Source organism: Macaca mulatta, chromosome X, assembly GCF_049350105.2.
Source record: "Macaca mulatta isolate MMU2019108-1 chromosome X, T2T-MMU8v2.0, whole genome shotgun sequence".
NCBI classification, from domain to species: domain Eukaryota; kingdom Metazoa; phylum Chordata; class Mammalia; order Primates; family Cercopithecidae; genus Macaca; species Macaca mulatta.
The window spans coordinates 118,630,194-118,652,080 of record NC_133426.1 but is presented as its reverse complement, the minus strand read 5'-3'; the positions used below and the strand labels follow the sequence as shown (position 1 = coordinate 118,652,080).

Genomic DNA, 21,887 nt, shown 5'->3' with positions numbered 1-21,887 from the left:
AAAAATGAGCCACCTCTTTTTCAGGGTTTGCAGGTCAAATTGATTCTAATGGCTTAGGATGCATTTCAGGGGTGAGCCTGTTGATGCCTGAGTGTTTCCTATCTGAAAGACAAAACTGCCCGTGGTTTTGATTTGTTTTGTTTCTCCCGCCTGCCCAAGAAGTCCTTGGATCCTGCTGCTCAGAATAGCTGTGCTCACCGATGCAGCAGCAGATCCTCCTCTTGCCCAAGAACCCACAACGGTCCTTGGACCCTGCTGATCAGGATAGTTGCACTCACCAAAGCAACAGCAGAAACACTAGTTTTCCTCCTAGACCACAAAGAGGACCGAGGAAGATCGGATTCAGTGGCCCTTACCAATGCATTCTTGAAAACCTGTACCCTTGCCTTTCCTCTTAGACCACAAAGAGGGCCAAGAAAAATCAGATTTAGTGGCCCTTACTGACGCATTCTCAAAAACCTGTTAGAGTTCTAAACATTTTCTCCTGTTAGTATTGGGACCTTACCCCTATCCTATAAAGATGATATGCCTCAAAAATGGAGTGGAGGGCCATACCCCGAGGGAGGGAAGGGATATCCAGGACTGGAAGAGTGACGCCTTTTGTCCTCACTTCTCATCATATGAATAGGAAGGATATCATTTCTGAGGTTCCCCATCTCTTAGCTTCAGGAATAGGCTTTGTTAGACCTGCTAGTCTGAGGAGGGATCCTAAAATTTCAGATAGTCTCCCCCTCTGATGGGGCTTTGGGCAAAAAATATGTCTTTTTGAGTGGTGAGCCTGGGTGCCTAAAGAAAGGAACAGAGTCTTGAAAATTGTACTAGAAATCATTCTTACAGGAGAAACTAGAAAAGCACCAGAGACAGGGAGTGGTTTTTAGAAGCAGGACTAGTCTCGGAGAAGAGAGGTCAGAGGAAGTTTGTCTGACAGGTGTTAGGACCCAGGAGGCAAGGGTCAGGATAGATAGGATAGATGGGCGAGTCTTGCTTGGGTAACGTGACTTTGAGAGTTCAGCTCATGGCTGCAGGGTCAACCAACTTTTTGTCAGGACTCCAGAGCTGAATGGCTTTCCTCTCTGTTGACCTTCGGCTCAGCCCAGAAGTACAAGTAAAGCGGAAGCTGGTTCCAGGCAAACGAACATTTCCAGCTCCAAAGAGTCCAGGGTTGTCAGAGAGCCCTTTCCTAGAAAGCCTGACACCCATGACTTTAGTCCAGCGGCCACACTAGTCACTTTTAACTGGCCAACAGGTGCCCAGTGTTTAGCCCCCAAATTCTAAGGAGAAATAGGACAGAATAGCAAGCAAAAGGAGTCCGATGGTACTCACCACGTGGCAATATCCTGGACAAGCCCCCAGTATGTGGACAGAGTTGGTTCCTTTCAGTGGGTTCGTGGTCTCGCTGACTTCAAGAATGGAGCTGCGGACCTTCGCAGTGAGTGTTACAGCTCTTGAAGATAGCACGGACCTAAAGAGGGAGCAGCAGCATGATTTATTGTGAAGAAGCGAAAGAACAAAGCTTCCACAGCATGGAAGGGGACCCAAGCGGGTTGCCGCTGCTGGTTGGGGTGGCCAGCTTTTATTCCCTTATTTGTCCCTGCCCATGTCCTGCTGATTGGTCCATTTTACAGAGCGCTGATTGGTCCATTTTACAAACCTCTAGCTAGCTACAGAGAGCCGATTGGTGCATTTTTACAGAGCACTGATTGGTGCATTTTACAAACATCTTATGAGACAGAAAAGTTCTTCAAGTCCCCACTCGACCCAGGAAGTCCAGCTGGCTTCACCTCTCAGAAGCCCTCCTGAAAACAATGTGGACACAGTCACATCTCCTGATCTTTCCATCTCCTGATCATCTGCTGATTTAGTCACTATCCAAAGTACTCTGATTATCTTGGCCTCTAGATCACAGTTGTCCTCTCCAGCCCAATATGTGTCATCACCCTGAATGACTTCAGCACCCACCCATGTGGACAATACAGCCAGCATCCTGACCCATCAGCTCCTTGACTTCCCCGCTCCACTGACCTCCACATCCACTCTACTTCAGCCCACTGTGCCCATGACCAACCCACAGCTGGTCATCATTCAACACTGCTCCACTGTGGACAGCATATCCACTAGCACCCTACTCTCTGTCCACAGTCTCCTATCCTCCCAGTTTGCCTACTCTCTCTGCCCTTTGACTTCAAAGAGACCTCAAGTCCCTCAATGCCTCCATTTCCTCCCAGACTTTTACCCTTACCTATCTGATCTGGTCTTCAAGTGCAATCACCTGAACTACTTCATACTCAACTTCCTCTCACTGGCAAAACCACAATCCTGAATCTATCCAAAAATCAGAATTCTCCATCCCCACATCTGGACTGTCAAAGCTGCTAGAGAGAAAAAAAAGCCACATTCTTCCATGCATCATTGCCATTACAAATTTACAGCTGCTAATTTACCCAAGATTTCAGGACTGCTAGGCCATCCTTTTACTTTCCTTTGGTCAACTTCCTCTTTCTCTCCCTTTAGCAAGTCTTCCATACATTGAACTCTCTCCACACACCCTTCCAACTTCTCCTCCCTCACTCAAAGCATCTGATCTCACCTCCCATTTCAATGAGAAAACTGCATTTTTAGATGGGAAGTACTTCAGCTTCTAGCCCTCTTCAATAACAAACTTACCAACAGCTCCATTCAACTCACCTTTTTTCCTCCAGTCTCTGAGGATAAGGCATCCTTATTCCAGACCAAGATCAACCTCCACCTCACCCCAACGTTTGCTCTGGACCTCATCCCTCCTCATCTCTTCAGGCACCCTGATCTACCCACAAGCCCCCTCTTTCCTTTGTCTATAATCTCTCCTCCTCCCTGGGTCCTCCCCATGATCTAATCAAGGTGCTCAAGATGCAGCCTCATCTCCTCTTCACAGCCACATTTCATTAAAGAGGCCTGAGATATTAGGCCAGAAACTCAGGTAAGGGTGAAGCCTTGTTTTAAAAGCTAGGGCACAGGTGTGGTAGAAGCTGCAATTAAGAAACAAACAGAACAAGAATGTCCCATTGCAAAAGCCTCAACAGTAGGAATTTGGAATGATGGAACCTGATGCAGGCCTCCTAAGTGCTTCTTATTTCAAGCCTCGGTTGCCCTGGAAACTGGGGCTGGACAGAGTCCTTGGAGTAGATTGGTGGAGTCACTTGTGAGGAAACAAGGGCAGACAGACGTTGACCCTGTCCACTCTTGGTTTCAACTACTATTACTGACTGAAGACTCTCACATCTATATTTTCAACCCTAACTTCTTCAAGATTCATGCTGGAGTTATACAATTTCCTGCTGCTTTTCCAGTAGGGACTTCAAAGTTAACAAGCACAAAACTGAACTTTTAAAAACGTTAAACCTGCTCCTGTATGCAATATCTCAATTAGTGGCACTACTGTTCAACCAGGCATTGGAATCTAGAGACCTAATACCCTTGATTTCTTCTCCCTCCCTTCCCTGACACATCCAATGAATGCCTTAAATTTGTTATTTTTTGTCTATCTCTAGAATCACTATCTAATTTAAGATCCTTGCCATCTCTTCACCTGAACTAATGATATCTTTTAACTAGTCTTATTCTGAAACACATGGTGGTGTGCTTGGAGCTGGCTCAGGCCAGCTGGCGAGAGTGGGTTATCTACTCCTCTTCCCAACTCCATGTTCCATGATGTCATATTGGTAGCATGAAACTGGCCACAGTGGGAGTATTTACACCACAAAAACTGGCAAACACCAAAAAACAGGATCTTTTTTCCTCCCCTGTGGAGAGCTGGTTGTTAAACATTTATGAGCATGATTACCACTGCCCATTTCCCACACTGTGGCCAAACTAATCAACTATGCCACTCTCCTGATTAAAACCCTCAGTAGTTCCCTGTGGTCAAAAGATAATATATAAATTCCTTAGCGTGGCGTATGAGGCCTTTTATCATTTGGCCCTTGCCTAAATGTCCAATATCTTCTCCCATCTCTTTTTAGTCTCACAACTTATGTGCTAGCACGAAGGTCACAAACTGGTTCACTCAAACCAAATGGGTCTCACATATGTATTTTGCTTGGCCTGCACACTGTCTTTAAAATTTTTGAGCCAACATTTATAACTTTAAGAGCTTCTACCCCCAAATCCATGTTTATGGCTTCTTTTCAAAAATTTATAACACTGCTCCTCACTTGTGCTTATGACAATTTACAGGAGCTGAGTAGTAGCTGCCCCCTTTGAGAGGGTCTCTGCAGTTTACCAGTTTCTATCATTCACTCACCCAAATTATACATATATACCTACACCTGGTCCTCATTTCTGTTACCCGTTTGGCCTGTATTTTAGACAACGTCATAAAATCTAGATTATTATCAGAATCTTCTGACCCTCATTATAGAACTTTCTCTTCCTCGGGAGGCTGAGGCAGCAGAATGGCGTGAACCCGGGAGGTGGAGCTTGCAGTGAGCCGAGATCGCGCCACAGCACTCCAGCCTGGGCGACAGAGGGAGACTCTGCCTCAAAAAAAAAAAAAAAACTTTCTCTTCCTTTACTTTGGCTGTTCTGATGATAGTCCATGGTCTCTGCACAGCCTGGGAAGGAAAAACAGAAAACAAAACAGCAAGATGATGAAGGAGAACAAAGCAGAAGGGGTAGAAGGAGTAGAAAGAAACCCATACTCTATGGATCAGTCCCCACTTTGAAGCAATGGAATTGTGAAAAATACAGGCAGAAATGTTGCAAGTTTGTGAGACCTCACAGTAGTTCCCTGCAAAGCTAGTCATCTAACCCTTCTTGGAGTCTTGGGATGTCTGCCTTCTCAGCTGGACATGGGAAGGAGAGGTCCAAGGAAATTAGCTCATATTGACCCAAATTGTGGGAGTCAGGTTTGTAAACAATAGAGTCAATTTCTCTTTTATTTTCTTTATTTTTTTATTGGAGACGGTCTCACTCTGTTGCCCAGGCTGGATGGAGTGCAGTGGCATGATCACAGCTCACTGCAGCCTCAACCTCCCAGGCTCAAGCAATCCTCCCACCCCAACCTCCCTACTTGCTGGGACCACAGGTGCTTGCCATCACACCTAGCTAATATAATGTTTTTTGTTTTGATTTTTTAGAGACAGAGTGTCACTAGGTTGCCCAGGCTGGTCTTGAACTCCTGGACTCAAGTGATCCTCTCACCTCGGCCTCCCAAAGTGCTGGGATTACAGGCGTGAGCCACCATGCCTGGCCCAAGAGAGTCAATTCCTTAATGTGAAAATAGGAAATTTAATTTATGTTTGCTGAGTGTCTGCTGTACGTCTAGCACTGTGCTAGATGCCATAGGGGAAACAAGAGCAGACCAGGACAACTCTGCCTTCAAAGAGCTCATAACCTTATCAAGGAGGCAAAAAGTACATGTGTGAAGTAATTTGAGAATAATATAAGACAACATCAGAAAAGTGATTTTCTTGCATGTAACCTTGTGCCCGCAATATCTGAGTGGAGAGCAAGAGATAAGCTCAAAGTTAGAAGAAGGAGCTATTGAAGAAGTCAGAACTTGCAACGGCCCTTGAGTGGCAGAGAAATGGGGCGAGAGACCATTCCACACAGGGAATCCACAAGGATATACACACAGAAAGCAACCTGTGAGTGGCAACACTGATAGAAGGAGGAAAAACAGTCTGGGTGGGAGGGCAAGGTTGGTCACTGTAGACCAGTTTTCTTTTCAAAAGGTTTCCTCTCTGGCGTTAGGTACTCAGGAAGTCAAATGGAGAATCATAAAGTTCCTTGTTAGACAATATAATCAGATACTTTCAGAAAGCATTTCATTATTCTACGCATGAACAACCACAACCTTTTGGCTGTATCAGACAAGTGGGGCTAAACACTATTCACAGGTATTGCTGTGTGTCTTGGACAGGACTGGCAGCACTGCCACGGAAGAAAAGAAAGGAAAAGAGTAAGAAAAGTAGAAAGAATAAGGAAGAGGGGGAGAGAGAGAAAGCGAGAGAGACAGCAAGAGAGAGAGAGAGAGTGAGGAAGGAGGAATAGCATGGTAGGAAGCAGACCCATACCCCCAATCTAACCCAGGAAATCCTGTGCTACAGGTTAGCCTCTCTTCCCTTCTGCTCAACACTTTCAGACCCAGACAGAGATTGAGGAAGGCCTCTGCCCAGAGAAAGGGCAGAGTTCTCAGATCTGAGCTCTCTTCTTCCTGGGGAGACTGTGACAAATTTCTCACTTCCCCATCTCTCCCAACTCTAGGCTTTATGCTGATGGTGTTTATATTCATTTCCAGGCCCACTCAGACCTACTTCTTCCTTAGCCTGTAGGCTTATGTTAATTTCTGAGATTACTCTTTCCTATGTCCAATTTACTTTATGAGCCAGTTGCTCACTTCCTGCTGTCTTGTTTGTAGCGGCTCCCTCTAAATGTTTAACAATGTTTACTCGCTGTTCCATGCTAGCAATTAATGACCATCATGCAGTCAGCTTTCAACTATTGAGAGGCTGATGCAAGCACTCAGTAAGGAAACAGATTTCTTGCAAACTCCTCCTCCTCCACCTTTCTACTACTCTATGTTTTCTGGCCACTTCCCTGTTGGAGAATCCTGCGTGCAAGGTGGGAGGGAGGCAATGATGTTGAAAAACAGTAACTCATCCCTTTGTCAGTTAGCCAGTAACTGTGGGTTGTTGTTTTATTTTTTAAAGAAGTTTTGAGAGTAAAAAGAACCTATTGATTAAAACACGATTTGTCTCTCTTATTTAGAGAGATAAAGAAAATTAAAAACAAAACAAAAATCCCATGATTTGTCTATTCGATGAGACTCCCAATTATCCACGGTCTGTCCTACCCAGTTAAAATGAACGTTTGAAACATTTTTTCCTAAAGTGTAATAAAATCAATATTTCTCAATTTTCTGGAATCCTATCCATGTTTTGGATACTGGGCTCCACCTCTTCCTAAAGCCTCTGTTGCCTCTATTGACTATTCCAGTCCTCCCCTTCTCTAGCTCTAGATCCTACCACACTTAAACTCTTCTGTGAGTCTAGCAAGCTGCCTCAGCTTCCCTACTGGACTGAGAAAAGACTGGGTCCTAAAAGAGACTTCTTTTTTTTGAGACTGAGTCTTGCTCTGTTGCCCAGGCTGGAGTGCAGTGGCGTGATCACGGTTCACTGTCAGCTCCGCCTCCTGGGTTCACGCCATTCTCCTGCAGCAGCCTCCCAAGTAGCTGGGACTACAGGCGCCCGCCACCACACCTGGCTAATTTTTTGTATTTTCAGTTGAGACGGGATTTCACTGTGTTAGCCAAGTTGGTCTCTATCTCTTGACCTCATGATCCACCCGCCTCAGCCTCCCAAAGTGCTGGGATTACAGGCGTGAGCCACCGTCCCTGGCAAGAGACATTTCAGAGTTGAAAGATTTTTTAATTCATTGATCAGGTTCTGCGCACTCACCCAGAAGTGCCCCTGAATACCCAAAGAAGCCCCCACCTTCATCGCTGCTATTTACACTAAACATTACATCATGGACATAAAAATTTTATCAATGATCCTTTTGCTATCAGTATCCCATCCCCAAGCCGAGAAGTCTTCATTTTCAGAGTACTTCTTCCTGACCCTAACGAATTATCTTTACCTTCCTGGGACCTACAGGAAGTTGGACAAACCCTGTCTCGCCTTGGTCTTTGGTCCCCTGAAGTTATATATATGTGTGTGTGTGTGTGTATATATATACACTTATGCATATATACGTGTATATGTGTGTGTGTGTGTATATACGTATATATATGTGTGTGTGTGTATATACGTGTATATATGTGTGTGTGTATACGTATATATATATGTGTGTGTGTGTTTATATATGTGTATATATGTGTGTGTGTGTGTATGTATACACACACACAAAGTTAATGTAATCATTTGAGAGAATCTTCTCTTCAGCCCCCGGGGTTTGATTTAATGATACAGTCTTGAAGATTACTGGTTGTCGTTAGCCTTTCAAATAAATATTCCTGCAGCCTCTACTGCCCATTTGGAACTGAGCAGATATACTATGTACTGTTACCAGTTTTATGTAAGTTTGCTCTACCCAAATAATTCTCCAGGAGGTCAGGAAAAAATGTCCTTTACTCCTCTGTATTCTCCAGTATGTCTCAGACAGAAATGGGCATGTTGTCATTGCATAATTGACAACGTGACTCTAGAGCTCGGCTCTAGACTCTTGCTTGGGTTTGAATCTTGGCTCTGCTGACTAAAATCTTTGTAACCTTAGGTGTGTTCATTAATCTCTCTGTGTCTCAGCTTCTTCATATGGGAACAATATTTACCTCACAAGGTTGTTGTGGAGATTAAATGAGTAAAGACATGTAATGTGCTTAGAATAGTGGCTGGCACACAATAAGTATTCCATAAACATTAGCTATAAGGAAGGAGGTTTAGGAGGTCAAAAAATTGAAATGAGAATGGAGACTCTAATTCCTGAATTGCCAGCATTTTATAGGACCTATGCTTCTCTCTCCAAACTTTAATCCTGCCCTTCTATGCTTCTCATTTCTTGTACCTAGGTCCCCACTCTGATGATGGACACACAGTTCTCTGAGTTCACACCGGACATCACTCCCATCATGCTGGCTGCCCACACCAACAACTACGAAATCATCAAATTGCTTGTCCAAAAACGGGTCACTATCCCACGGCCCCACCAGATCCGCTGCAACTGTGTGGAGTGTGTGTCTAGTTCAGAGGTAGACAGTCTGCGCCACTCTCGCTCCCGACTGAACATCTATAAGGCTTTGGCAAGCCCCTCACTCATTGCCTTATCAAGTGAGGACCCCATCCTAACTGCCTTCCGCCTGGGCTGGGAGCTCAAGGAGCTCAGCAAGGTGGAGAACGAGTTCAAGGCCGAGTATGAGGAGCTCTCTCAGCAGTGCAAGCTCTTTGCCAAAGACCTGCTGGACCAAGCTCGGAGCTCCAGGGAACTGGAGATCATCCTCAATCATCGAGATGACCACAGTGAAGAGCTTGACCCTCAGAAGTACCATGACCTGGCCAAGTTGAAGGTGGCAATCAAATACCACCAGAAAGAGGTAAGCTGAGCTCATGTCTGCTTTCAGGGAAGCTTAAGGCCTCCAAAGCCTGGAGCAGCAGAGCAAGAATCAGCATTTTTCTACCATTTCGCTCTCTAACAAACAAATGGTTGGGCAGGCCTCACAGCTAGGCCCATTTATCCAAGACACAGACAACCTTTTTGTATTTTCTTTATGGCCAGATAAGTAACCATCTGATTCTTTGATGGAAAAGCATTCATGCATTTAACAAATGCTTACTGAGCACTGTTCTGAGTGTTTGCAATACAGAAGACAGACACTGACCCTGCTTTCATGGAGCTTACAAGCTGGTAGTGGATATAGAGTAAATGATCACTGTAACGAATATATAGTTACCTACTAAGATATGTACTTTGAAAGAACAGTGTTCTGTGATAGCACATAACAAAGTATCCTATCCTATATACTGGGGACATAGTGGGCAGTGATTACAGAAGGGTCACTGCCTGGATGCTGCTAATTGTTGGCACAACTGAATCCCTGGCAGCCCCTTAGTGAGAAGGCTAAAAAACACAGTTGAAAGATGAAGTCATACTCAGGGTTTGTAGTTCAATAAAAGGTTGGAGCAGGATCTGCTATGGTATGACCTCCAAAATGTTAGGTTCCACCTCTTTGAAGGAGGGCAATTCAAGCAGGTCACAGGTGAGGCTCTGCTTTCCATTTAGGCAAGATTTACAATCAAGCAGGTGTAGTTCTATGCCATCTTATCAAACAGTTTGGGAGAGCCTCCTAACAAGGCTAACTTAGCCCTTTAAGGAAGCAGCATGATACCATGGAAAAAGCAGGGACTGTGGAGCCAGAGCAACTGAGGATAGAATTTTAACCCACTAGCTGTATGACCTAAAGAAACTCACTCCTATTTTCAGGGCATTAGTTTTCTCATTTATAAAATAGAGATGAAAATAGTTTCTTCACTTCATAGGGGATTGTGGGAAATAAGAAAATACAGCATTCAGTGCATGGCACCAGAAGTACTTTAATGTCCATTTCCATCTCTTTTCCATGCTACCTGGAGTCAAAGCAGCTGAGGGGTGCCTGCCAGCTGAAGGGCAACTGGCAGTGCCATTCCTTCATGGATCCAGGCTCTGAGACAAACCTCATTGTGTGTTTATCTGGTCCCTTTTTCTCAGACAAAAATAAAAGTACTATGCCTTAGAAATGAGGCAAAAAACAAATACCAGGGCAACCTGGAAAGGGATAAAAAATGAAGAAGAGCAACATGGAGATCGAAAGGGCTATACTGGAGGAAGTGGTAAATGGTTTAGGCCTACCTATGAGTCCCCTTATTTTATTTTTGCCATTTACCTGCTTTAAGTTATTTCAATAAGCCTGGTGTTGTGCTTACTTCCCTGGAGAAATGTAAAGATAAAATAAAATAATAAAATAAAATAAAATAGGTAATGTACTTATGCATAGCGAAATACTGAGCATACAGTAGCAGTCAATAACTATTAGCTGAGCGGAGTGTGGTGGCTCACACCTGTAATCCCGGCACTTTGGGAAGCCAAAGTTGGCAGATCATCTGAGGTCAGGAGTTCGAGACCAGCCTGGTCAACATGGTGAAACCCAGTCTCTACTAAAAATACAAAAATTAGCTGGGCGTGGTGGCAGGTGCATGTAATCCCAGCTACTCAGGAGGCTGAGACATGAAAATCACTTGAACCTGGGAGGCAGAGGTTGCAGTAAGTCAAGATTGTGCCATGGTACTCTAGCCTGGGCAATAGAGTGAGACTCTGTCTCAAAAAATATTTACTATTAGCTGTTAAAATTATTCATTTTTATTGTTACACATGGAGGACTCGTGGCATATGGTCTAATTCTGTACAGTAAAATGGCAGGTAATAGATATAGTAAAGGCCCATCCTTCTCTTATCCCGCCCTCTCTCCCACAGCCCTGCTGTTGATATGAAGTATCAGTCATTGTGTTAAGCAGTCTGCTGTATCTACACTTTGATATAAGTATATATTTCCATTAAAGATGTATATTATTGTTTCAGTGTGTTTTCACTTTACATAAATTGTTATAATACTGTGAGAAAGAAAATCACAGATATTTTTAGAACATGAATTGCTTCCAAGTGACAGAATGGTTAATGGGAATAAAATAGTTTTTAAAAAATAGATAATTGCAGAATACAACTAAAGTTTACAATCCTCGCCCCGCTGAATATGAGATAAACTTTACAATTTTAGGCACCCCATGCTCTTTAAAATTGAGAATGCATTTATTTTCAAACAATTTCACTGCAATATTTCATCAATTTTGTGTTGGTAGGTCACCTTCTATTGTATGGCTTGACTCCACCTGCTCATCTGATCTTCATTTGCCAGTTTTAGTTACTGTTGCATTTGAAAACCAGTGTGATGACTTTCTCACTGTCATGGGGATCTGCTTGTCACATGACCACGGAATCACTTTTGTATTATACATTAACTGCCCCCCAACCCTCATTAACCTTCTCATCACTTTTTCCCACTTTGTTTTAGTCCTTTTACTGTCCAGAAACTTTGTCCCTTGTATTCTTTATTCCATAATTTCTTATCATTGTTTTTACGTAATATCTTTATGCTACTATATTTTCATATATTTCTTAACTATCATCCCACTAACCTGAATGTGGTGCGGGGTCTTATTTTTTCTTGCTCTCTTGATTAATCATCAGAGACTCCAACATTGTTTCCAGGGTCCATTCCTGTGTACACTGAAGTGGAATTTTTATTGTGGTAAGATATACCTAATATAAAATTTCAAATTTTAACCACTTGTAAGTTTACACTTCAGTGGAATTAAGTACATTCACATTGTGCAACCATCATCACTAGGATTCATTTTTGAAGATGCACAAGTTTTGGAGTGTCTATTTTACTTTCAATAGTGAACCTATCTAAGTATAGTTTCATATTTCACAAGGCCATTTTTTCAAAAAATTTATTTATTTATTTATTTATTTTTGAGACGGAGTCTCACTCTGTCACCCAGGTTGGAGTGCAGTGGCACAGTCTCGGCTCGCTGCAACCTCTGACTCTTGGGTTCAATCGATTCTCCTGCCTCAGCCTCCATAGTAGTTGGGACTACAGGCATGCACCACCACACCAAGAAAATTTTTGTATTTTTTTTTAAGTAGAGATGGGGTTTCGCCGTGCTGGCCAGGCTGGTCTTGAACTCCTGACCTCAAGTGATCTGCCCACCTCGGCCCCTCAAAGTGCTGGGATTACAGGCGTAAGCCACCGCACCCAGCCTATTTTTATTATTTTTAGAGACAAGGTCTCACTATGTTGCCTAGGCTGGTTTCAAACTCCTGGCCTCAAACTCCTGGCCTCAAGTGATCTCATCTCAGCCTCCCAAAGCGCTGGGATTACAGATGTGAGCCACCATGCCCAGCCAGCTAAATTATGTTTAATCCATAACACTAGCAAAGTAGCCTTTCTTAACTATTCAATATTATGGATATTCAGCAGTAATCAAAGTAATTTCAAAAGTTAGTAATCAAAGTAATTTCAAAAATCAAGTAATTTCAAAAGTAAATTACTTTTTGAAAAGTAATTCAAAAAGCAGTCTATTTATGCAAAGATCAACAATTTTAGGCCTGGTGCTATTCACTGACATTTGTGAATCAAATAAATGAAAACCATGGTATTTAGTAGACTGAATTGTTTCCATCAGATCACATCAAACTCTAGCTCCAGGTATACAGCTGGGATACTGAGTGACTGTCAACTTCAATGTCAGTAGTGATAAAGAATATAATTCCATAGAGCCACTGAAATTCAAATATGGCCTAAAGTTTAGTCTCATAGCCAGAGACTTCAGAATCATTTGGAGATTTATATTTATATATTTTGCTCCAAATCTTCCAAGATAAATTATCTTAGCAATGGCTATACATCAATTTTGACATAATTAGTTTCTCTTCAAACTAAGCCACACTGATTAGAAAGGCAGGCTTGAGAAATCATATATATCTCAAAGTTTATACTCCAAAGGCATTGCTTCAGGAATGTAAAACATAATTTATACTCATCAAACTCTATAAATCCCTTCTGAATTGTGACTTCATTTCTAGAAAAAAAAAACAAAAAACAAAAAAAACTGTAATCCTTCCCAACCTGTGAATTAGAGTTTTTTAAAAATATGTGGTTTCATTGAGTCTCAAATGCATACAGCCTCTAATTTCTCTCTATTCAATTCACATGTCTAGTTTAAGGCTGAATAATCCCACTTCTTAAACAAATCAGCAATGTCCTTTTTGGAGTTGTGTTTTTGTAATTTTAACTTTAGCATATAAATTTAGCTCAATGATGTGAGCTACTGAGGTTCCAACAATTCAAGTGTCTGTGAGAACTTCGTTCTCAAATGTTCTTGATTTGAGGAATCACACTGATAAGTCTGTTCAATACATATCCAAAATCTAGTCTTTAAAAAAAAAAACTGAAACACTCACACTGTGCTTAGAACCACAAGCATAAAAACGTCATGATTTTGATCTTTATTTTATCATGTTATATAATACACTTGATTTTTGCAGTATAAACTCTTCTCATGTAGGATTTGATGAAACTAGACAAACCAATCTTTCCTTTCGATGCAAATAAATGAATGAAACCTAACTTTATGCTTCCATTATTATTATTATTTATTTTTATTTTTATTTTCGAGACAGAGTTTCACTATGTCACCCAGGCTGGAATGCAATGGTGCCATCTCAGCTCACTGCAACCTCCATCTCCCAGGTTCAAGTAATCCTCCCACCTCAGCCTCCCTAGTATCTGGAACTACAGGCATGCACCACCACGCCTGGCTAATTTTTGTATTTTTAGTAGAGACGGGTTTTACCATGTTGGCCAGCTGGTCTCAAACTCCTGACCTCAGGTGATCCACCTACCTGGGCCTCCCAAATTGCTTGGATTATAGGGATGAGCCACCACGCCAGTCCTATGTTTCCATTATGTTTATGGCAATTAACTCAGCTTTTCCATGTTAGACAAAATTTCTCAAATTCTTTGAAGGCATATAGTTTATGTGTGCTAACTCATCAAGAAAAACACATATTAACATCTTAAGTGGGTCACACTCCAGGATTTAGAGGAACACATTTTCCCTGAGGGTTACATATCAGGAGCCCCAAACCAAGATGGAAACATTTTTTAAAAGGACATTTTTTTTTTCAAATGACCTTCATACCCTAAAGACTGTAGGAGAATGCACAAGAATTATTTCCCAGGATCAGAATTATTCAAAGAGAAACTGCCTCTAGATGAGAATGAAATAACTGAGCTAAAAGAGAAAAGTTGTCTTTTCCATTTGATTCCATGCTTAATAACAGTTGGACCATGAGGTTCTGTCTTCAAGGATAGATAGGATTACTTCCTCAATGTCTGTAATCAGGAATAGGACAGAGCAGATGCACTACTTCTCCACTCTCTAGTGCCATCCCTGATGACACCTTGCTAAATCTTTTAAAGTGTGCTGTGATTCCAACTGGGGAAAAAATGAAGAAATACCCAGTACAAATGGAAATTTTCCCAATGAGTCGAGGTTTGTGGGAGAGAAGCATCAAGAACTCCGGCACCTTGGATAAGGACCCAAAGATAAGCCCATTCACATCTTAAGTTTTAAATAGACAACATGTCTTTTTAGAACTTGAGCCTAAAAGCTGTATTTCACACAAAACATTTTTTTTCTCCATAAAATGAGCTGCAACAGAGCTGATTTTCCAAAGCTGGAAGTTAGGGGTTTGCTTACATTAAAAATGTAGAAGTTATAGTTTCAAGAAAGGCATGTTCCCCCAAGTTTAAGTAAGAATAAAGGTATTAGAATAACCAATATTTCCAGAATTTGTCATAATATGGAGGCATGTGTATTTACGTGCTTTCAACAACAGATTTTGTCAATGACACCCTTTTATTTTTTTTTTTTTTTTAAGACAGGGTTTCGCTTTGTTGCCCAGGCTGGAGTGCAGTGGCATGATCTTGGCTCACTGCAACCTCCATCTCCCAGGTTCAAGCTATTCTCATGCCTCAGCCTCCTGAGTAGCTGGGATTACAGGCGCCCACCACTGTGCTGGCTGATTTTTTTGTATTTTAGTAGAGATGGGGTTTCACCATGTTGCCCAGGCTGGTCTCGAACTCCTGAGCTCAGGCAATCTGCTTATCTTGGCCTCCCAAAGTGCTAGGATTACAGGCGTGAGCCACCGCGCCCAGCCAGTTAATGACATCTTTGATTAGAGGAATCTGAAACACTAAAGTTGTGTTTCATAAACATTGCCCCCTTGTCCACCTTATGTGAATATTTGGGGTAAACTTAAAATTATCTTTTGAGATGCCTTCAGCATTTTTCTTTTTTTTTTATTTTTTTGAGAAGAGTCTCGCTCTGTCACCCAAGTTGGAGTGCAGTGGTGCGATCTCGGCTCACTGCAAGCTCTGCCTCCCAGGTTCACGCCATTCTCCTGCCTCAGCCTCCCTAGTAGCTGGGACTACAGGCGCCCGCCACCACGCCCAGCTAATTTTTTGTGTTTTTAGTAGAGACGGGATTTCACGGTGTTAGCCAGGATGGTCTCAATCTCCTGACCTCGTGATTCGCCCACCTCGGCCTCCCAAAGTGCTGGGAGCCACCACGTCCGGCCACCTTCAGCATTTTTCTAGGGTCTTTTAAGATGAAATTGTGACCAGGTATAAAGACTTCAGTGATTTTCCTCACCTTGTAAAATGCAGTTCCAACCTTCATAAGTATAATGGCAATCACCTTCAAGGATTATTTATTACCCTGAAGAGATGTGATATTGGAAGCCGACAGTTTTATCAATACAAGTAATTCACAAATAACTAACTTCAGGAACTAGAAGTTATTTTTTATTTCTTTAGGGATTTTCTGTTGGTTGGTTGGTTGGTTTGTGAGCTTACTGAGGGTTAAAGAGACAGAAGAAACCCAGTTTTAAATACGGGCTGGAGAGAGTAGGATCTCTGAAAAAATATATAAGAAATATTCCCAAGAGGAATCAGTAAGTACATCTAGTCTATTAAGATAAGACTGTCAGTACAAAAACACAACAAAAATCATAAAAATCAAGTTGGATCATAGTGGCTTAATAACGTTCAGAGTTACATAACCCCCTCAGGAACAAAATCTTAGCCTTGAATGGAATATAATTCATTATTTCCTGAAGGGCTTTTTCATATTGTTTTTTTCCTCATTGTTATTCCTACTAGAACTCAAGTAGACTCCCCAAAAGAATTCAGTTTGGTAAAAACAAACAAACAAACAAACAAACAAAAAAGCTCCAAAGAATGAAACAATAGCTGATTTCCAAACTCTAACTTTGGCATGAAGTAGAATAAGAAAGCTCTAATCTCTTAGAAAACAGGTGTAAAACTATTAGATAATTATTTCATGTCAAATAGACTTTCAGGTATTGTCATACAAACTTTTTTTTGCAGATGGGTGAATTTTCTTTTTAATTTTTAAGTTCTGGGGTACATTTGCAGGATGTGTAGGTTTGTCACATAGGTAAACATGTGCCTTGGTGGTTTGCTGCACTGATCAACCCATCACCTAGGTATTAAGTCCAGCATCCATTAGCTGGGAATCCATTACTGATGCTCCCTCTCCCCACCCCAGCCCCCAACAGGCCCCAGTGTGTGTTGCTCCCCTCCCTGTGTCCGTATGTTCTCATTGTTCAGCTCCCACTTATAAGTGAGAACATGTGGCTTCTGGTTTTCTGTTGCTGCTTTAGTTTGCTGAGGGTAATAGCTTCCAACTCCATCCATGTCCCTGCAAAGGACATGATCTCGTTCTGTTTTATGGCTGCATAGTATTCCATGGTGTATATTTACCACATTTCCTTTATCCAGTCTATCACTGATGGGCATTTAGGTTGATTCCATGTCTTTGCTATTGTGAATAGTGCTGCAATGAATATATGCATGCACATTTTTCAGATATTCCTGAAAAGTCCTGATTTCATATATTGTCTCAATGTCAGATATGTCATGCCATGAAAACCATTATTTCAATTGTTCCTTATTATCACTGAAGGTAAGCAGAAAATTTATTAATAACCCTCATTTTGCAAATGAGAAAGGACTATGTTTAGAGATTTGTTTAAGATCATCTGACAAAGCCAGAAGTAGAACTTCAGACTCCTAGTACAACATTCTCTCTTATTATGCTCTGCTACCTTATGTTGAGTGAAGTTCTTGTGTGCCCATTTGGTAGCCTCCAAATTCACCACCAGGTATTTTAAGATGACCACACCTTTTTTGATTTGTGAATGAAAGTTTATTAGTTAAAATCTTTTGAAAGAAAACAATAAAATGGTTTAGATCAATAGCTAATACAGATTTTAAACAATCATAAGATAATAACCAGCAGTAATCATCACACATAAGAATTTATATAGGCACAACTCCCCACATATTTTAGCCCAAGCAAATCAGGGTGAAAACTTGTACTACCTAATCTAATGCCATCTACCAGCCTATCTTCCTTGATTTTCACACCTTTAAGCTTGTCTCAGAATGATGAGCCCCTCTCTTTTCTGCCATGCTATATAATAATTGGCTTTAGCATTGGTCTTAAGAAGATACAGAAAAGGGCTAATTTGCATAAAGGATCAGCCACTCACTCCATTCTCCTGGAGGAGATGCAGGATTTCAATCAGAGATATCCAATCAGTGGACTAAACTAGTTAATAATTCTCCATCTAATTGAGCTTTCAGATACACGACTTATGTCAATCGCCTACCAGCTATTTATAGCAACATCTTAGGGTTGGCTAATTTGCAGAAGACAAAAACAGGGCTTTGGTCATAAACCTGTTTAGAAACTAACTCCATATCATGGCTTTCCATCGTAAACAGTCGCATAACTGTTGACAATTTATTAATTTGCTTCTCTCTCCTGAAAACACCATCCCCGCTAGTTCTTGTTCCTAAGTATTGTCTTATTTCCTAAACATTTCTTTTCACTATTAACTCTAATTCTGTTCCATAGAGAAAACATACTTAATACAACAATCCATTCCTTGGAGCAGGGGTCATATCTTAACAATTCTTAAGCGCATACAATTACAGAATCAAGGCAAACACTGGAATATATCTTATCTAGTTCCTGAGGTACCGTTACAGTACAATCTGTCCAGGTGACCCAGGCAAACAAGGGGCCCGCCAGCTCCACATATTATGAGGTTGTAGCATGTTCCTGCTTTGATGCCTAAGGACTATATTAAACATTACGGGCTGTCTTATGGGCTGGTTCAAATCTTTGTCCTGTTTCAAGGTCTAGAGTAGTCTCACGGATTTCTCTTGATGTAGTTTCATAACCTCCTTGAGTTAGTATGGTTACTTGTGTTCTCTTATAATACACTAACAGTTTTAACAAGCTTACATTAATCTGTTGTAGAATTGTTATAAAGTCCATATTCCAAAGTTCTACTCGGAGGAATAGCTACATTTTGGGATCTATCATGTCTAAGAGCACCAGGTCTGTCCTGCTACAGTTAAACTGCTCACCAAATAAAATTTGTAGCGGACTGGTGGCTTCTCCTTGGATGTGTTCTCTGATATTGTCCAGGTATTTATGCTTTGAGTTTTATTGTGACACAAAATTATAGCCCAGTTTCCTAAAGTCCAAATCCTTGTGGGGAGTGTGTATCTTCCCTGGCTGTTTCTGAAGCTATAATTAAAGCAAAGGTTCCTTTAACTTTTATCTAGTTCTCATATTTTTATTCTTATTTACTAAATGTATAACTTTTCTTGTTTAACTGTTATCACTAATCTTTCTAGTAAAACTGTTCCTAATGGAATGGAGTGATAAACTGTTTCACCTTGCTTTCCCACTACTCTATTTAGGTTAATTTGGCAGAGTCACTTTGTACTCCATCAATTATTTGCCATTTTTGACATAACTGCATATCTAGAGTCCCCTATACTGGGAAAGCGAGATAGTAAGATTCAGTTTGTCCAGTGATTGTGGCAGTAAAATCCCTCAATCTGCTATCCCATGTGGATTTTAATTATCCAGTTGTTGTTTTATGATATAATTTTTATTTTTCCTATTTGTGTTTTTCTTTGCTCCTCTAAGTCTCCTGAATCTTCACCTACTCTTATCAATCCTTTCACATAGTAGTCTATTGTAGAAAGTTCTCATATTAATATTTGAATAGTTCCATAAATTCTGATTTGCAAAGATTAGCTCTGAAGTCATCTGTGTTAAATATCATTTTAATCCTTTTGACTATATGCTTTAGGCCTTTATATGAATTGCTATAGTCCAATTTCCACCAGTGTGGATTTCCTTCTACATCTCATTTCTTTGCAGTTTGTATATAATACATTGTCTAGTGATATATCTTTATATCTTTACCTAGTTGTTGCCCATGTCATGAGATGCAATGGTCATTCTCTAGGAAGGAGGGCCATAGTGTCCATGGGCTTGTCTAAAAGGTAGCTATTTTTCCAAATAAAAATGAGGGTACTGTATGGCATGCAATTGATATGGTCAGTAAATTTCCTGCATATTTATTTCGTCTCTTTCTGTTTTGATTTGTGGGTCCTTCAGCTATTCCATTTTCCCCTTCTGGCATATGCAAAATTATTGTGGCTAAATACCAACCCATATGTTATCTAAATTCATTACTGTACCTATCTCTCAACAGTAAATATTTCTGGTCTGAGGTTGCAGCAGATTCACTGTAATAAGCCTATTAACTATTCTTTTTAAATTAAGCTGTATTCAGGAAGATATATTTTATCCACATCCAGTGCGGATAAATTACATACCATTACAGAATCAAGGCAAACACTGGAATATATCTTATCTAGTTCCTGAGGTACCATTACAGTACAATCTGTCCAGGTGACCCAGGCAAACAAGGGGCCAGCCAGCTCCACATATTATAAGGTTGTAGCATCGTCCTGCTTTGATGCCTAAGGACTATATCTAGTCCACAGATATCTAGTCCAATATGGTGAGTGTTTGTCTTTCCATCGGTGAATAATCCTTGTAGGGCTTTCCTTAGCCCTTCTATTACTTCTCTCTTTGATTATTTGGTATAGTGTGCCTTTTCCATTTGGGGAATAACAGTGCAAAGTAGCTGCAATGTGGTCAGAATGTGCAAGAACAGTCCTGCATTGGAACTCTTGGTCCCAGCTTTTTCAGTTTTCTCCTTGGCAACAGTCATTTGAAAATCCTTCTGCACTTTTATTATCTGGTAGATAGTGCTCTTTTAAAATTACCTCCCTTAGTCTGCTATAGCATTTTTAGTTGGACACATGCTCTCTAAAAGGATAAGTTAGGAGTTATATCCTTTCAAATAAAAGCATCCCAACATTGTCTTGTTAATGTGAATGTATTCATTTACTGTGATGCTACCCTGGGGGATATTCCCCTTTTCATTTCCACTCATTGGAGAGCAGTGAAATTAGTCCCAAGATGTGATAGAGTTTGTCAGTTCTCCCTTCCATAATTAGGTGAGGAATTTCTTTTCTTTACTATTGTTTGCTCCCATCATCAGAAATTCTAGCATGACAGTAAGTACAGGTAAAGGGAGACCTACATGGCAAAAGCCAGAACTTTTTGAATAATAACAAAGAGGAAAAAAAGATCAGCTTTTGCTAGAAGTAAATCAAATCTTACTTGTTATATGGGTTATTAGTAATGAAAATGTGCAGAACTGTGAGAAAACACATATTGCTAATATACAGAAAATAAGAATATATTGAAACAGAGAAATGATCAGTTTTCACATCCCTGGGGGCGGGGGCAGAAATTGGGTCTTAGTCACTTGTTAAGTCATCATTTATACCAGAGACTGTATCTTCATATAAGTTATCCATGTCTAACATAGCCTGATCTATATCAAACATTAGGTCTTCATCCTCTCTTGGTGTAAGTATTGAGTCTAAGTCTGAGAGATCAGGGAGATCTGGTAGCGAAGGCTCCTCAGGAAGAGGTGCATCTGCTTCAGTCTCTTCTGCTCTACCATTTTCTTCTACATAAGGAACTTCTTGTACTTGTATAATGAATTGTAAAAGCTCATCAGCTATTCTTATTAACTGGGCTACACAAGCAACAAGTCCATCAATGAGTACAGGAACTGACACAGAATCCATGCTGCAGTGCTCTTCTAAATAGATAAAATATCACTACAAGCTCTAGCAAATGGACTCTCGGTGACAATGGATAGTATAAGGGGCTAACAAAGGTTCTGTAGTTGGTTTAGGCCAGAAATTAAGATGTTGATATGATTATGATGCTGATCAAGTACAGAATGAGAACAGTAGAACAATAGAACTTTTTGATGATGTTGGTAAACCGTGCACAGAATTTATATATGGTACTCTTGTTTGTACTAGTGGTGAACTGCTATTATAATGACCATCAGGCGGACTGTCACAGCCAAGAGAAAACAGCAAAGCAGACCTAATAATAAAAAAGAGAGATATAAAGATTAGTATCTTTGAGCCTTTATCCATCCTACAGGCTACAGCTACTGGTTACCCCATCAAGAATTGCCGTTAAGCTTGAAATGATATGTCTAACTATAGCCCCTCCTTTGTTGCTGGCCTTGTGAGGCTCTACTACTTCTCTTTCCTTTGAAAACCTCATGGTCTTTATCTCTTGTTAAGAGATTTGGTAGAAAAGTAAGCATAGGCAGTTTGTCTGTCTTTCCTGAACATCTCATTTGAGGAAGGATACACTCACTCAGGGTCTGTCAATTATTAGCACCTTTGCCTCATTGCCATTTATATCTGGTGCTGCTGAATTCTTTCTGTGTTTTTTGGAATCCATTCATTAAAATTT

At 40.9% G+C, this 21,887-nt stretch overlaps 2 protein-coding genes across 2 annotated transcripts in view; one reads left to right on the top strand and one right to left on the bottom strand.

Moving 5' to 3' along the window:
- TRPC5 (transient receptor potential cation channel subfamily C member 5) overlaps positions 1-21,887 on the top strand; it is a 200,280-nt gene that overhangs the window by 38,610 nt on the left and 139,783 nt on the right. The window contains exon 2 of the mRNA XM_001101078.4: positions 8,546-9,067. Coding sequence (XP_001101078.1) covers positions 8,546-9,067 — 522 coding nt within the window. The remainder of the gene's footprint in view (positions 1-8,545; positions 9,068-21,887) is intronic.
- TRPC5OS (TRPC5 opposite strand) lies at positions 20,784-21,345 on the bottom strand. The gene has a single exon (XM_077988043.1). The coding sequence runs from the start codon at positions 21,194-21,196 to the stop codon at positions 20,861-20,863; it is 336 nt and encodes a 111-aa protein (XP_077844169.1). The 5' UTR covers positions 21,197-21,345; the 3' UTR covers positions 20,784-20,860.